General features: G+C 55.6%; 5 protein-coding genes across 5 annotated transcripts; 2 read left to right on the forward strand and 3 right to left on the reverse strand.

The window, feature by feature from the left end:
- Positions 1-918: 918 nt before the first annotated feature.
- On the forward strand, positions 919-2,059 carry B0T26DRAFT_753137 (uncharacterized protein; the record flags this gene model as incomplete). The annotated part of the gene is made up of 2 exons (XM_060445630.1): positions 919-1,846; positions 1,908-2,059. The coding sequence occupies 2 exons, from the start codon at positions 919-921 to the stop codon at positions 2,057-2,059; spliced, it is 1,080 nt and encodes a 359-aa protein (XP_060294288.1).
- Positions 2,060-3,170: 1,111 nt separating this feature from the next.
- Positions 3,171-4,021, forward strand: B0T26DRAFT_651469 (uncharacterized protein; the record flags this gene model as incomplete). The annotated part of the gene is made up of 3 exons (XM_060438280.1): positions 3,171-3,341; positions 3,409-3,497; positions 3,628-4,021. 3 exons carry the CDS (start codon positions 3,171-3,173, stop codon positions 4,019-4,021), a joined length of 654 nt encoding a protein of 217 aa, XP_060294289.1.
- A 390-nt stretch (positions 4,022-4,411) lies between these two features.
- B0T26DRAFT_753139 (uncharacterized protein) lies at positions 4,412-5,118 on the reverse strand (the record flags this gene model as incomplete). The annotated part of the gene is made up of 2 exons (XM_060445631.1): positions 4,412-4,604; positions 4,694-5,118. 2 exons carry the CDS (start codon positions 5,116-5,118, stop codon positions 4,412-4,414), a joined length of 618 nt encoding a protein of 205 aa, XP_060294290.1.
- A 1,692-nt stretch (positions 5,119-6,810) lies between these two features.
- Positions 6,811-9,817, reverse strand: B0T26DRAFT_753140 (glycosyl hydrolase family 47-domain-containing protein; the record flags this gene model as incomplete). Its single annotated transcript, XM_060445632.1, has 2 exons — positions 6,811-7,111; positions 7,173-9,817. 2 exons carry the CDS (start codon positions 9,815-9,817, stop codon positions 6,811-6,813), a joined length of 2,946 nt encoding a protein of 981 aa, XP_060294291.1.
- A 1,169-nt stretch (positions 9,818-10,986) lies between these two features.
- On the reverse strand, positions 10,987-16,280 carry B0T26DRAFT_651258 (uncharacterized protein; the record flags this gene model as incomplete). The annotated part of the gene is made up of 3 exons (XM_060438259.1): positions 10,987-11,107; positions 11,167-15,140; positions 15,207-16,280. 3 exons carry the CDS (start codon positions 16,278-16,280, stop codon positions 10,987-10,989), a joined length of 5,169 nt encoding a protein of 1,722 aa, XP_060294292.1.
- Between the last annotated feature and the right edge of the window lie 435 nt (positions 16,281-16,715).

Consider the following 16,715-nt stretch of genomic DNA (forward strand, 5'->3'; position numbering starts at 1 on the left):
TCCTCGAGTCTTGAGTTGGTTGACTGTGAGTGGTGACAATTTGGAACACTTGATCAGAAACCCAAAAGCTTGCCTATGTCGACAAAAACAAAACCGGATTTCAATAGAGAAATAGAAAAGAATGAGACTATTTGGTCGGCAGGACCTGCCGTTAATGCCAGGGTAAATGGGAACCATGGTTATGAGAGATCAGCTGATTAAAGTAAGAAAATGGGTGAAAATAGGGGTTGGAGGCCGTTTATAAAATCATTATCATATAGACGGCCGTTGGGCTAGGCATTTAGCTCTTGCTCCACGAGATTTAGGAGGTACTGCACATCGGTACCAGGTCGTATTAATTGTTGGAAAAGATTGACACACTCCTACGGAGTACCTGCCTTACCTTAGCTAGGAGTGGGCAGGTAAGCTAAGGCGATCTCCACTGTTATCGCCCCTCCCGCACCCTCATTCGCCCAATCCGGATAAGGCCCCTCTTTTTCTTTGACGCGGTTCCTTTCTTTTCTTCCCTTTCTTTCTCGTTTTCTTTTTTCTTTCTTTCCCCCTCCCCGCCTGCTCACCACACCACAAGCCCCGCCCTTGTCTCTCTCATCATGCCAGGCAAACGACAAGCGCATGCGTCGGGAGGCCATTCCGGCCAACAACGACCCGTAAGTTCCTTTTTTTGTCCTTTTTTCATTATTTTCGCCCTCAGTCTCGCAGTTATACTCCGTCACTGTCCTGATTTCAATCCACCTGCCTTCTTTTTCAATACGTCAGTCGATCTGCAACCTGCGATCGCTACTCCCCCCACCCTCAAAACATTCCGCCCAAACGCGACCCTTCACTTCCAACCTCTCCCCCCCCCCACATCGCTCCCATTTAAAGATAATCAATTAGTTGGCCTTCAACTAACAATACATGGAGCAGCTTCAGCCAAACATGGTGTCAACGTCTCGCAATAGTATCACGGTTGCCAGCGGCCAAGGCAGCAGCGATGCGAGCTCACGGGGTAGCAGCCCTGTCGCTGCCGCTGCCGTCGCTGCCGCTGCAGAGAAGGGAGCCGTTGAGGTTGTCCGCCCTGCAAGCCCGCTGCCGAATAACGGCAATGCGGTTGCCGTCGTTCCTGTCACTCAGACGACTTCCAACTTGAGTTACGAGAACTCAAACCTGGATGAAATCATGCTCCGCCAGCTGAGTGAAGACATCATGGCGTACAACCACGATGTCGATTTCTGCAAGGCGCAACTGGAGGATCCTGACCTGACCCCCCAGGAGGCGCGGACCCTGCAGCTCCGGACCCTCGACCTGGGCCACCAGATCCGCCACTGCCAGCACCGCATCGAGACGCTTCAGGTGCAGCTGCACAAGCAGGGAACTCGCTTCCGCCATCAAAACTACGGTACGACGATGATGATAACCGCGGGCAACGGAGCCCACATCAGCAGCAACGGCAAGCCTCGAGCCAGCACTGGTGGCGGCGGAACCGGACTGACTGTGAAGCACGCCGCCATCTCGACTCCCATTTTAGGAAAACGCGCGGCACCAGCAGTTCCGGCAGCACAAGGGGAGGACGACGACGATGACGGCGCCGTGAAGCGGCCAAAGATCTCGTCCTCGCCCGATTACGAGGGAGTCCCCGACGCGGACGGCGCTGCCAACACCACGCTGCAGCGCCTCGGCATGTGGAGATGCCGGCTGTGCTCGGCTCCCAAATATCTGCTCGCTGGCAGCGGCCGCTCCCCTGCGGCGCCGTGTAAGTGGCCTCTGAAGGATATTTCAAAGATGATCACGCACTTTACCGAGATGCACACCGAGCACACCCCGGCGGAGCGGTGCACCGAGCTTGGGACCGCTCTATCGCTAAACCGTAAGTGTCCATGTCCATCCCAATACCTGCAAATTCCAAAACTAACGTCCGCTGTAATCAGGGGGTCCATTTGAGTATTGGCTGCGACGCACCCGTGCGCAGAACGTGGGAGATGGCTCCATCATCAACGACTGCATCAACAGCCTGCTTAGCGGCCAGATGCCCGGTCAACTTCGACGCCTCAGCAGGGCCGCGGCGGGAATGCCCTCTTAAGCATTCTCCATACAGTGCGTGCCTGGCTATTCCTTGTGGAGCTTCAAACTCGGCTTCCACGGTTTTTAGGCTCTAGCTCCACACCGCCGTCTCCCTCTGGGGGTCGGAGGATATGGATGACAAAAGGAATGGGATAGACGACATTGGCATGGGCTGGGGTAGACATCTATCATCCAGCTTGTCGCTTTAGGAGATCAAGAGCGTTCCCTTCTGACTGTTCTCAAAAGGCATGCAAAGGTGACTGAAATTGCTTGCATGCTTCTTTTCCTTCTTCTTAATGAGCAATGTTGTAAAGTAGCACTAGACGAGTGAGGGTCGTATTGTTGTTTCGTTCACCTTCTTCTGCGTGGTGCGGCGCATTCGACACTTGGACCACGTCAAGGAACGCGTTTGAGTTGGAATCGCGCCATGTCAGAAGAACAAGAGAATGCCTCTTGGTCGCTTGGCACCTGGCCGGTATTTATTAGAGCTGGACATTCTGTGGGTACATGTACATCCCTATAAAAAAAATCACATGTCCCTGAACCTTGCGCGACGATATTGATAGGTGGTCTGTGTTACTGTCGCCGCAGGAAATGCACGGGGACAGCATATGCCCATGCCGAGGTCTGGATAAATGGATGGCAGCCCCCGGGAGACGGCAGCCGACAAGTGCTACAGGGGCTTTGTTTTGGATCATCAAACGCGGATTCTTCTGCTCCTCTTTATATTGCTCGGGTCTCGCGCCTAATTAGTTAATTTCTGTGCAGTCGCGGAGAGGCAACACTGCGCACATTAGACCATTAATAAGGTACCTGGGCAGTGTGCATGCTTGATTATAGTAGTACTTGAGGGCATGCGCTCAAATAAAGGCTGTGACACGTACCGACCCCCTACTTAGTCTTGCACATCGACTCTTGGCGGCTTTGTATCTGTCTGAGCAGTAAGCAGAGAGACTCAAAAGCCGGCAGTCAAGGTTTGCTAATAATTTCATTTGTTACCGCGCCCATCACCGCCATGAGGAATCTCTGGCCCGCGGAAACGATTCTCTTTGGCACTCTATGTGAGTTGGCTGCTCGAATCTATTATAGCCAGTCTGTGTGGTGGTTGTGCTAAACAGGCGAGTCAAGTGATGATATCAACGTGCCTTGGCCAGAGCGCGGACATGACTGAGGGAGTCTACACGGATTTGAAAACCGGTATCAGCTTTACCACGTGGACAAGCCAGGACGGCTTTACCACTGGCCTGGTCCTGCCCCCAAATGCCGCCGGCCAGGATGCTGTCGACTATATAGGCTTGCTGGTATGTCTCCAGCCTCGTGTCGGTGTTTACGGTTGACTGGGTCACGGCTCTAAGACTTCATTTGCAGAGATGTGAAAGCGATACGGCAAATGCGACGGGGTGGTGCGGCTTGGCCCACCACGGAGACATGCTTGCAGACTTGCTCCTTATCGCCTGGTGCGTACTTTCCGAGTGCTTCGGGCCCGGTTTCCAATTCCACCTTTCGCCCCTTCAATGTGAAGTCTCATCAATGAGAAGAATGATTATCAGTGGCAATCCAAAAGCTAACAATCCTGACATTTCCAAGGCAATACCAAGGCTCAGTCGTGACGTCGTTTCGCTGGGCGACTGACTACTTCATGCCGCCTGCCTATGTCGGGCAAGACGTGAGCCTGACGCAAATCAGCTCATGGGCCAACTCGACGGGATACGAAGTCATCTACCGGTGCCGCAACTGCCTCCCGCCCAAGACACAACCCGCTGCCATCGCCAAGTCCGCCAAGGCGTCCAAAACCTCGCTTCCCCTCGGGTACGCCCAGGGCTTCGACTCGCCGCTGAACCCGGGATGCCCCGGCAATGTCACATTTACTTTCCACGACAAGGGATACGGGGAGTGGGAGGCGTCGCTGGTAAACACGGAAGCCACTTTGTACGACCAATGGGCGCTCTTGGCGACGAAAGTTCAAAATGACACATGCTAGATAAGATCTCCGGCATGTTAATCAGTTAATTACCACAGAACTTGTCATTAATTACAGGAAGCAACACTATCCCGGCAATCATACGACACAAAAACATAAACTCAAGTTGAAGGCGCGCAAAAAGAAAAAGCATAGTCTATCTGTCTATAAACAATGATGTATAAGTACATATATACTTGGCAATTCGGGGGGGCTATGTGCTGGGGAAAGGGATGAAGCTATATGCAGTGGCAGAAACGTAAATATAGAAGTAAACAAGAATATAAACAAAAAAATATGGTCAAAGGTAGAGAGAATGAAGGGGGCTCCGTGTGAGGCTTCCAGACAACATGAACAAGCTTGCCCGACATGTGACCCGACATGTGACGAGTCCCAAAGCTTGTTTACTGTTCAGGCCGTGAAAGCAATGGCGCGGCGGGCCTCGAGGGCGGGGAGCTCACGCTTGTTGTTGAAGAACTCGGTGGGCTCGCACAGGTCGAGCCACATGTCGCCCGTGTTCAGGGGGCACCAGCGGGTGCGGACGTCGTCGGGGTGGTTGTAGGCGTCGACGCAGAGCTGGTTTGCCGGGCAGCGGATTTTTTGGCTGTCACGGACGGATCTGGTTAGCTAATGGCTAATCCTGGGTGTGTTTATGTTGTTCTGAAAATAGTCAGAGAAGAGGGGAAAACATACCAGGTGCCTTGGCCGGCGCCGGCGTCGGTAGGCGTGGCCTTGACATTGTCATGGTAGAAGGGCGTGCCAGCGCGGCCAGCGCCGGCCCCGTCAATGTTGGAGACGTCCCAGTACAGGCCGTCTCCGCTAGCGTACGTGTACTCGAACTGCAGGATCCCGCTGTTGAAGCCCGGATCGTTCTTGGAGATTTTGACGCTGGTGCCGCAGTTGTTGCGGATCCAGTCGAGCCGGAGGATGCTGCCGCCGTTGCCGGCCCCGATGACGTAGGGCGACTGGTTGCAGGCGCCGTTGGAGCCCTTGTCGCAGCTGCCGCAGTTGGACTGGTAGACGTAGACAGGCACGTTGCACCAGTTGTTGATGTTCAGCGTGGCAGACACGGTGGAAGCCAAGGCGGCGAGGGCAAGAACGGTGGTTGCGGCGTACATGTTGACGAAGTGTTTGTTTTGAAGCGGATGAATCAAAGACAGAACTCGTGGAGGCAGCTACACAAGACGAGCGAGGAAAGAAAGAAAGTGTTGAGGTTGTATAATGTTTCAAATTGAGAGTCAGGTTACTGAATGAGTTCTGCTGAGTGTTGATGAGTGCTGATGAGTGCTGGCGAGTGATGAGAAGCAAGACACCAGCTGGGGAGTGTTTCTGGCCGTATATATACTGGAATGTGACGAGTGGAATCAGCAAGAGCCATCACTAAGCTGCCTATGGACGCGTCTTAGAAGGGCTTGGGCATGATGGGCCAGGGCCGGGATAACGACATGCCACTTCGAGCCATCATCAACTCTGTCCACAACTATCTTGCATCGCCGTCTTCAAGATGATAAGATGCAGAAGCTAGCAACAGTGCCACCGGGGCTCGTCCAGGGTAAAGGGGCACAATCTCAGGATCGTGCCCTGGACCGCATGATAGCTGTCGATAAGAAGAAGTTGAAGCAAGCCCTGTAACCCCAGGTACGCGGAACAAGGCACAAACTACTAGTCTAAGCCCCAAGAACCGGGGCAACGCATTTTTGTCAGGAAATCACCCCGCCCTGCATAGCAGCTGGCGTCAGTTCAAGCGAGGAATGTGAGGCGGCCAGGAGTCAGGGGGGTCGAGACATGTGGAGGCCGGCCGGCCGGCCGGGGTACGTAGCTTCATTTCGATAACGATAAAATGGCCGGTGCAGGAAGAGGTACGCTCAAAGGACAAGGCGTTGGGATTGCAACATGCTCGAAATCCGCGGGGAAGCTCTGGGGTGCGTGGCCGAATTGGGTGTGAAACAGCACGGTTCGCATTCCGTCGACATCTTTGCGAATTATGCATACGCACCTTTACGCCGTGTGGGCGGGCGGGAACCCTTGAGGTGGCATTGGCTGGGCGCTAAAGTGAATGCGGCGGCGGCCATATCCGTGGCTTAATTGCGATCTATGACCCATGGTCTCGGAATAGGAACACTGAGCCAAGGACGCTGAACCAGGAACGGTGAAGCAGGAACGCTGAGCCAGGAACATCGAACCGGGGTCACTAGAAACACCTACCCCAGGAACCAGATCTGGCCAGGAACACGCGTGGAAGGTGGTTGCATGGCATGGTGGGATCTCGGGCCCCTGTCCCGTGCCCAAAAGCGGCGCAGTCGATAGGCATTCCAGCTCTAGCTGCCTCTTTGGATTCCTTCCATAAACTTGGTGAAGAGGAAGTGAACAGATCGCTGGAGACTGCACGGGTAACTACAAACGGGAAGCCGAAGCACAGCCATTGGAACCGACGCGTATTAATTATCTATCGTGTGCATATATACGAAAGCCAAGTGCGGTCAGTAATTCCAAACAAACTAGTATTATCAAACGCCCCGGACGCCATTGTGCTGCCTTTATGGCCAAATGCTCCCGTGAACCAAATAGTTCCATGCTTACTCGTACCTTCCATTACCGGATATGCTCCTTTTCCTTTGCTGAAGCTAACTCAAGCCGCTAACCGAGGCTACCTCTAAGACTCTGGCATGAACTTGCTGTGTGTATGCTGATGGTTTAGTGGTGGATACCATAAAAATGACGGTTTGGCCAGGTCGTTGTTTTCCAACCCCTGGATTGTACCCCAAGACTGCAGGTTCTGGGTGATAAGCTGACTGAGGGGCTGGGTTTAGTTAGGATGGCCGCTTGAAGGGATGCGCTTCTGTGTTGAGAACCCATTCATCAAGAGAGATGGTGTCGGGAGTTGCAAAGAGCAAGTAGAAATACTTGAGTGTCTCGGCTAGCCAGAAGCTCTCCATGCTATCGGCCTTGGCGGCCGCCGCCTCCGTAGATGCCACACCATTGACGGCACTGTGGCCCACGTCGGTCTGCGTGAGCTTGATGATGGCCTCAAACATGCGCCAGCCTATCTCTTGCCAAGACGGATCGCCAGTGATGCGGTACATGTACCAGACCGACTCAATGGCTTCGGGCCTATCGTGTTGTTAGCTATGTCTGCACCTAATACGCGATCTAAACACTCGGGCATCCATACCGGAGAATATACCGCTCGTCCTTCAGGGCAATAAACCCTGGCGGCAAGTGGTGGGCCTCGATCAGCTCAGCGACATATTCTTCGTGCGTCTGTGGTTTGACAGGCTCTTGCGGAAGGTTGAGGTCTATGACGGGCTTTTGGTCATCCTCACTGCCACTGTCAGATAATGGCTGTTGGGCTGCATTGGTTTTTTTCGTGGCGGCTCCTTCTGAAATGTTGGAAATGTCGTCAACCTTGCTCTCCGTTGACAAATCTCGCTTGTGCGCTGGCGTCGACGGGCCATCCCCCCCCTTCAGACCAGTGCCGGCGCCTTCGCCTTCGGCTTCGTCCGACGCCTTTCTCTTGGCTTCCTGCTGTCGCTCCTGTTTTTCTGCGGCTAGACGGGCAGCCTCCTGTTTATCCGAGGCTTGTCGGGCAGCATCTTGGGTCTTGATATCTTGCACCTTTTTTTCCCACTCACTCTTCTGTTCCAAGTACACTGACATCTGCTCGGTTCGATACTCTGACTGGCTGTCAAGGTGCGTATACCATGTCGTTTTGTTCCAGTGGCAGTCCTTAATGTCTGCGCAGGGCAGAACCATCGAGTACTCCGGCATTACGCCTGTGGGCATGCTATCGTATGCCCAGACGCAGCCGGCCGCGAGTTTTTTGCCAATCTCGATATCCTCAGGATTCCCGAAAATCTTGCCCCCAAGACCAAACATACCCCCGAGGAAGCAGGATAGGTGGGTAACCTCGTACTCGAAAGTCAATTTTTTGTCAGTCCCGTCTGAAGAGAATGCCTTCGCAGCAAAAAGGACATCGGGGTCGCCTTCGGCCATGGGGCGGAAGAGGAGATATTTCTTCACCGCATCGACGTTCTTTTTGTACATTGCCTGATACTTGGGCTCTAGGCCGCCCAAGAGGACGTACTGTTTCGGAAAATATTCGTAAGTAGAGTCTTGGCTGCCGCCCATGCTGTAAGATTCCCAACCATTGCCCGCCGCAGTCAGGTTCTGTGGTACACACTCCCAGTCCACTGGCAGACCCTGGGCGGAGATTGGTGCTGGATTCTCTCGTAGTTTTTCGTGTTGCTTTTGTAAGGCTTGTTGGGCAGCATTCCGTTCCAAATTCCCACTCACGCCATCTCCGGCCCTCTTTCCAAGTTCGTGGGCCACAGGAATCGCAGAGCCATCAGCTTGGCTGCCTGGCGAGACCTGAAATTCGAGGTCGGCGGCAATATCCATGCCAGAGCTAGTACCGGACGTGTTAGTGCGTGCAGACGACGGCTTATATCCCGTTGGGGGATCTAATAGATCGCTCGCACTGTCCGCTTGCTTCTGAGCAGCTGTGCTGCTTGTGTCCAGCGTTAACATGGCTGTGGCGGTCTTATTGCAACCAGACGCGTCAAGGTTCTCCGGGAATATACCCGGGAGGGCCGTCGCGCCTTCTCGGTTCTGTAATTCGTCTAGGGCATTTGTGATGCGTGCAACGGCGTCATAATATTTGCTTTCGCCGGTCAGCTGGGCCAGACGGGTGAACTCCATGCACAGAGAACCCATCTCAGCTACGCCGGAATGGGTGGGTGCGCGCTTAGGGCTTGTGTGATAGGCAGGGCTCCAATGGTAGTACAGGATTGGCATGCGGTTTGGCGTGTCAAAGACGCCCATGAGGATTTCGGCAAGCTCGACGGCCTTGTCCAATAGCACATTATACCCGCCTTTACGGCCACCACTCACGTCGTAGGCACCAAGCAGGCCGCCGAGATAGCGAATGACGGTTTCGAAAACGGGGATATCATCTCGAGGGGAAGTGGTAAAGTCAATGGCCTTGACAGCCTCAACAGCCGCGTCGAACTCATCCTTTAAGCCCATGATCCAAAGCGTATCCAAAGAGTCCACGAGGGTGGCGGCCCAGCCGCAAAATGGATCTTTCGCCCCCTTGCTAACAGGCATGAGCTCGTCGTGAGTCCAGGCGAACTTCTTGTAGCCGGACCAGGCACGTGTTGCCTCGGACTTGACCTTTGCCAGGCGTAACTCGCGCTTTTCTCTGGCGGCAGGCAGTTCTTTCGTGAAGGCAAACTGCACAGAGTGGATGGCCTTGGGGCTCCCGGTGGGGAGCAAGATGAGTTCCGACACGGGGAACCACTCAGTCGGCTTCTGCCAGTGAATCGTCGTACTGGACGCGGGCACCACGTCGTCCTCGTGAACTTTTGTGTCTCCTTTGTTGTACGTGTCATGCGACTTTTCCAGCTTTCCGTCCGGCAGTTGGGCGGTAGCCGTCGTTGCTGTTCCAGCAGCGGCGTCTGTAGATGTGGCGTGCTGAGCCGCATTGAGACCTGTGGGTGCGGATGTTGGCAGTCCGTAGCCTCCCTTGATCTCGTTGCTCGTTTTTAACTGGGGAATCTTGATCGTCTGCTCTTTTTTCGGCGTGGGCTGAGCGACCGTGCCACCGTGCCCAGCAACCGGGCTTTGGGGCTCGTGTGCTTCATTTGTGTGGCCATGCTTGGGCTTGGGCTTGGGCTTGGGCTGGTTGTTCGGGTCTCCTTGGTCGAAGGGAACAGGTTGCGGGCGCTCCCACTGCGAGTTTTGGGCGACGTGGTATAGCAAGAAGGTGACGACAAAGGCGCACACGACGAAGACGCGGTATCTCCTGAAACGGAACATGACAGCGCGAACGGCGGGCCGTGGCGGCCAGGGAGCGCGTCGGGAGTTTGAGCGTTGGTGGATCGGTCACGATGGCGACGTCTGCATAGACTGTTATTACTGCGCGCGAGATGACATACTGATGAGGAGAGACCCGAGGGATGGGAGGGAGGACTTGGACGGAAGAGTGCAGCAGCACAGGAACACGTGGAACAGGAGCAAGAGGAGCAATGGCAGAAGTCAGGGCACATGCGGCAAGGGGCGCAGTGCAGTGCAGTGCAGATATCTCGAGGGCGAACGGACGGCATAGGCGCTATTCCATACCTGAAGCAGTTACACGCTGCAAGTGCAACACCCGCGGTTCAACATCTGGAGGAGGGCTGCCGCCGTCGTTGGCGAATTGGCGCCAGACGGAAAAGAGCAACAGATCCAGGAGCACGATGCGTCGCTGGTACAGATAGCAAGACTGCGAATAATTCATACATCGTAAAACCAACAGACCAGGGGAAAGGGAGGGTGGTGCCAGGGCGGCACAGACGAGGCGGTAACGACCCAACGGGCTTAGGTGGTCAATTGGATGTCTACTCTTGGCTCTTGGCATGTCCCATGGGGGACGGGACAGCAAGGAGAAGGCGCGAGACTCCGAACGGAATACGGGCTGCCCCCGCTGGAGTTTCAATTTAACCGCGCCAGTGTCATTCTTCCTCAGGTAGGTACGATTTTCCCGTCGTCGGAAGTTTCTTGTTTTCTTTTTGATTTTGAAGCAGGCAACAGATCTGCGCATGACATGTACTCCGCAATCACGTACATAAAGGTATTACATGTGCACCTGCAGAACAATCCTCCGGGTGATGTTTGTGGTTTTTGCAGTGTTATTTTCCATCAGTAAGAGAGGTACAGCACAAAATTGGCGTTGTCCCTTCAGGCGCAGCGCGGTCAGAGCAAAATGCAAAACGCTCAGAACATACTCCGTACAAGGCTCAAGTAACTTTACATCGCACTCTATCCGCTCTCAGGAAACCATGTTAATTTCCAAAAAAAAAAAAAAAAAAAAAAAAAAATCCTCTTCTCCCAAATGCGCGTCTAACGTCACCGTGACAACTGTTCCGTGGCCCCGAAAGGACCAAAGAAACTGCTCAACGACCAATGAGAGAGAAGCGTGTGCAGTCCGAGCGCACTTCCTCCTTAGTTTAATAGGTACCCCTGATCTTAGCATACAGATCAGTGTCTAGGAAGCTGTAGTTGGGGTCAAGTTCGCAGAATGGATGTTGAGACAGTAGCACATCGGCCGTTGGACGCTCGGATGGGTTTCTATAGAGAGACAAAGGTCAGTATGGTCAGAGAGTGCCTCGGGGGGTAGATGCACGTACACGGTGAAACAGTCGAGCATGAATGCAATGGCGATGGGACTAATCTCCTCCCGAATGTCATCCGGAATCGGCGGTGTCTCTCCGTTTGCAATTTTGTAGATGGCCCCGACGGCCTCCTCTTTGCTCCAGGGCCGGCGGCCGGCAAACATCTCGAGAACTACACAGCCCAGCGACCAGATATCAACCTTGGCGCTGTAGCCCTGCCCCTCGGAGCGGATCACCTCGGGCGCCATCCAGAAGACGGAACCCTGCATCGAGTTCGTCTTGTCGTTGCCATATATGTTGTCTGTCTTCTTGCTGATGCCGAAGTCGCTTATCTTGCAAGTGCCGTCCAGATCCAGAAGGATGTTGTCGGCCTTGAGGTCACGGTGCAGAATGCCCTCGCGGTGCAGGTAAGCCAGGCCAGATATCGTCTGCCGTGTAAGCGACGCCACCACCGGTTCTTCGAACTTCCCGTGCTTGCGCAGGCAGGAGCCAATCGATCCACCTGAAATGTACTCTAGAAAGATGGAGATGCTGGTCTCCTTGCGCTCGCACCCAAGGTACTGCACAATGTTGACGTGGTCCAGATGCTGCATGGTGTCAATCTCCTGGTCGAGGGCTGCGACAAGTTCTTGCATCTTCTTCTTATCGCCCTGAGCGGCCTTGGGGTTGACCTCCACCTCCTTGACAGCCAGAAACTCGCCCGTCGTGGCGTTCATGCCGAGGTACACGCGACCAAACGTGCCTTTGCCAATTAGCTGGCCCTTGAACCAACGGAACGTGGTCTGGCGCTTAGGAATGCTGTCACGCTTGTCCTGTTGGGGCAGGCTGTCCTGTGCTATGGCGCTGAGGGCGAGTCCGGCCATGTTCAGGGAGCCGCGCTCCGGCCGGATCTGCACGATATTGGCATTGAACATCTTGGTGCTCTTGCGGCGCATCAGATTGGTTTGGTTGCTGACCCCAGCTGGAGTCGCTTGTGCACTCAGCTGGGCTGATGTCTGCGTATAACGCTTGTTGGCCTCGTGTGCTCCGCGGGCAACCTCTCTAATCGATTTCATGCGGCCTAATCCTCCCGAGCGCCGAACACTGCGGTGCGCTAGCGACTGCATGGAGACGGGGCGCGACTCAAGGGCCTTCAGAGTAGACTCGTCCGAGCCAAGCGTGTCCGTCTCGTTGTAGATGGAAGAGATTCTGTTGGATGAAAGGCCGGACGGCAAGGTTGGCAACAGAGGGGGTCTGCTACTATCGCCATTTGATCCCACGTTCCCGGTTTGCCCTTCGTCTGCCTCGGCAATGGGAGAAGGGGGCATCTCTTGCTCGCCCTCCTCGAGGACTGGCTGATCAACATCTAGGTTTGGGAAAAAGTCTTCGAGGTTGTTAATAAGAGCGTCCGTCGGTGGCCGGTTAGCCCATACGTCTTTCTCGATGAATGATTTGCGCCTGCTCAGTTTCATGTCGCGATCCTCGGACTCCCAGCCTTCGGAGCGCGGTGTGCCTGGCGTGCGCCTCTGTGAGGACTTGGCACTCCGAGCGCTCGCTCCTTCCCCATCGTCGTCGTCGGCCGGCGTCTTGGCTCCAACGCTCGACTGCGGCGATGTGAAGGCTACAGAGAGGCTCTTCTTGGAGCGGTCCGTGTTAAGTCTTAAACTAGGGCGCTTGCCGCTACGATCCAAGTCCCCGTTCCTATTTTCGAATTTGGTGGCCGTTGGGGTCTTGTCCTTGTTGAGGGTAGAGACTCGCGCCGAGATGGGAATAGCAAAAAGGCCGTCGTCTGAATCGTCATCGTCCGAATTATCGGCGGCAGATACTTGACCGGTTAGGGTAGAGCTCTGCGAGAAACTGACCTCGTTCTCCTGGAAGTCGGCATCCGGGCCGTGCGACTTGCGCTTGCTGCTGTGTTGGCCTCCAAACGAGTCACTTGGCCTTCTGCGGGAGCTGGGGCTGATGCTTCCGGGAGACGGAACACGTGCTACTTGGCGCATCTTAGCGACTGTTCCATGATGGGGTCTGTTCGGGCCGGAGATTTCTCCGTCGAACTTGTCATCGTCAATGCTCCGGAGCAACAGGGGAGTCCCGCCTGGCGAGTAGTCCGGCACGAGGAACGGCACGTTCTTCAGGCTCCAAGTAGTAGAGCCTGGCGATCCGGGCACGCCTCCCGTCCTCGGACTGCTTGCGCCAGAACCAGACCTCCCGCGCTGCCCAAAGTCAACGGTCGACATGGCTCCCTTACCTCGCTCGCCCAACTCGCCATTTGTCACGGGTGCGGAAGCGACCCGGTTCGGCGACAGGCCCCTGGAGTCGCCAGCTGACGGATGTCCAATGCCGCCCATGCGTCCTGCCATTCCAACCAATAGTCCGTGAATACTTCCGGCGGGAGATGGCGCGGGAGCTCGTCGTCTTTGCTTCTCAAACATTGCCTCTTCGCGTAAATCGGACGACGTTCGCTTCTGATGTCCCCCTTCCATGCTACCTTGAGACAGTCGCAAACCTTGGCCTGTCTTCTTGCTCAGCGAATTCGCCTTTATTAGCGTGGCTGATGGATCTCCAGGCGGCGCAGGCGCCTTGCGTTGCGGAAGCAGATTATCCAGCTTCTTGTCCTCAAACGGCGAGTGACGCGGTTGGTCGAAATCGACATTCCTGCCCACAATGCCGTAGGACGCGTCTACTGATGGACTGGTTTCCTTGGATAGCTGCTTCCGCTTTGCAAGATACTCCTGTTGTTTCTTGAGCTGCTCCGCCCTATACTCGTGCGCTTCAGTCGTCAGCATTTTCTCGTCCCGGTCTTTCAACGATATAGTATTCTGTCTCGAAGCCGGGGGCGATGAACTTGAGCGCTGCCGTTGTCCATTGAGCCGAGCGTATGCCTCTTCGTCCATGGCCATGCCGAGATGCATCGGTGAAGACGTCTGGTCGCCCTGGGCTCTCGACTGGAGTGCCGACTGCTGGGATCCGCCGGGACGCACAAATAGTTTCAGTGAACCAATGGCGTCTGCTTTCTCCTTCTTGTTGACCACAAGCCTCTGGTCGTCTAACGGCACCTCATGCTCAAACTTTCCCAGTTCAGTTGGGTATATCTGGGCGTGCTCGTCATCTGGCAGCCCGAGGTTGAGACAAATCAAGTGTCGTAAATCTGCAGCAGCCTCTGCATCTGTCACGTCAACCATACGGTAGTTCCAACAGTCAGTCGTAGCCAGGATGAAGCACCGAGCCGCCCCGGCCCGTCTCGGGCGGAGCGAAGCTGCGTAAGCGTAGTCCTGCGCCGAGAAGCTGGAAAGAGGCCGTTCTAACGAGGTCTCACTCGCATTACCCCCACGACCCCCCAGTGAGTGTAGCTTAAAATTGATTGCTGGGCTGGTCGGAGACTCCTGGTCCTCAGGAGAGCCAAGGGTTCCGTCTTCCTTCCTCTTTTTACGAGACAAGAACGACAGAAACGACGCGGAACCCTTCGCACTGCCAGGGGGGTCTGTCCCAGCACTCCTGTCACCCGAGTCCTGGGGCGAGGGCCGACCACCATCTTGACCATACCGCCGACTATTCGCATCTGAATTGCGGGTCGCGTTGATCATTTCAGCAATGTTCATGCCGCTTTTCAGCATCGCGGCTGCGTCAGCCGGGACCCCGGACCCATAGATAGCTGCATTCGAAGATACCGAGTCAGTACTGTTCCGCGAGCGGTGCCCGAATCTGCTGCTGTGTGGCGATGCCGATAGGTTGCCCATGGTTGAGGACGGGAAGAGCGCAGACGAGGGGTTAGGGCTTCCACCAGGACTGTCCCTGCCCAGAGGTGCCGAGCCGTGAAATGTGCCTGTCTCTCCAGACTCGCTAGCGCTTGGGCTGTGCCGCCGGCTGTTATCAATCTCAAGATTTTTCATAATGGTAGTCCTGTGGTTTGACTCTGAGCTCAGGGCCTTGCCAAGCGTCGGCATCGTCGTCGACCGCGACTGCGATAGCCTGCGCCCACCGAATCCAGGGCCAGGAGCCTTGATAGGGGTCTGTGGTTTAGGTGACGCGGCAGTCAGTTTCAGCGCCCAGACTAGTTGGTGATGGGGTGAACTTACATTCGGCGAGTCGGCAGAATCTGGCCCGGCACTCGATGAAATGCTCGCAATAGTAGACTCCTTGCGTGAATGACCCACTGAGGCCCTAGATGAATCAATTGGCCGCCCTGTCACAATGCCGCGAATCAGTCGTCGCATCCTTTTTCCCTCCTCCCTCTCCTTGGGCTGGTCCCAGCCGGCCCCGCTCTTGGAGCATTGCTCTGCAAGCTCAGGGTACACTTGCTGGTGCATCATGCCAAAGTTTCCGCGGCCGCCATGGCCGCTACCAAGCTCCAGGAACTGCGCTCCGTGGAGGTTCAGCGTCTTAAATGTCACCTGCCAGTCCCGGGAGAATTGATTTGCTTGGAGCCAGAGTTGGACCTTGTCCATGGGCCATTGGACTGCTAACTCGGGCGGAATTGCGGACGCGGTCGCAGAGTTGCTCGTGGTTGACGACACCCTATTGGTCATTGAAGTAATGTATAGTCTGTCGCGGCCCGGTGTATCGTCCAAGGGGGTACCCATTCCCAGGTCCATCTGGCCGCCTGCGCTCCAGCCGCCTAGGCCGCCATCGTCAGCTAAACCGAGTCCCGGAATGCCAACACCTTCACCATAAGTATCCCCCTGAGGTATATAGGTCGCGCTCATCTGCTCGCTCGGCGGCGGAGGCGGGGGGATCGACAGCGTGGTGCCCGGCGAGGGAGCTGCGGCGGCTGCGGCCGCCGCCGCAATTGCTTGCGCGTGAAGCTTGGGATTGTATGCCTGCAAGCCCCCCACACCGCCCGGGGGAGGCGGCGGGATATTGAACGTCGTCCGGCCATCGTAGGCGCGTCCCCAGGCACCGTGCCATGGGGCGGAGCCTAGGGCGCTGGGGGGTGGTAAAGCGCTCGATGGAAATGAGTTGTTAGGGGGCGGTCCTGGAGGAGGAGGTAGCATAACGCCGCCGCCTGCTCCTGGTGCACCCGGGTATCGTGGTGGGGGAGGAGGAAGGTTCATAATGTTATTCATCCCGACGGCGGGCGGCGGGGACATGGGCGGCGGCGGAGGGGGCACCTGAAAGGGACGCGTTGCGTCCCTTTGGCCATTTTGATACATGTTCGCGGAGCACTCGGCGGCGTTGATAGAGACGGGTGAGATAGAAGGCAGAGATGTGGTTATCGGCGCGGCTCAATGGATGAGCAAAAGGACCGGCAGGCCACGGAGGCGCAGAGAGACTGGACGAAGATTGAAGGGGCTGTTCAAAACCACACCCTATACAGGCGCAAGATCGAAAGCGAGTTCCTCCAGCAGGAACCGCGCAAGGGTCTACAGCGTAAGCAGTGAGGCTGTTGATGGAGAGAACAAAGGTGAGTGCGAGGACGAGGTAGGCCGTCGGAACGCGCTCGTGCTATTTGCGAGCACAGGAGACAGCGATTAAATGACGAGTTACATTATGGGAGCAGGTCGCAGAAAGTCAAGGCCACCGGAAAGGCGTCGAAGATATCGAGCGCCTTTCGCTCTCGCCGGGCTGGAGTCTCGAGTCCCCCAATA

The sequence above is a fragment of the Lasiosphaeria miniovina genome (assembly GCF_030549165.1).
Source record: "Lasiosphaeria miniovina strain SMH2392-1A chromosome Unknown B0T26scaffold_5, whole genome shotgun sequence".
Classification (NCBI taxonomy): Eukaryota; Fungi; Ascomycota; class Sordariomycetes; order Sordariales; family Lasiosphaeriaceae; genus Lasiosphaeria; species Lasiosphaeria miniovina.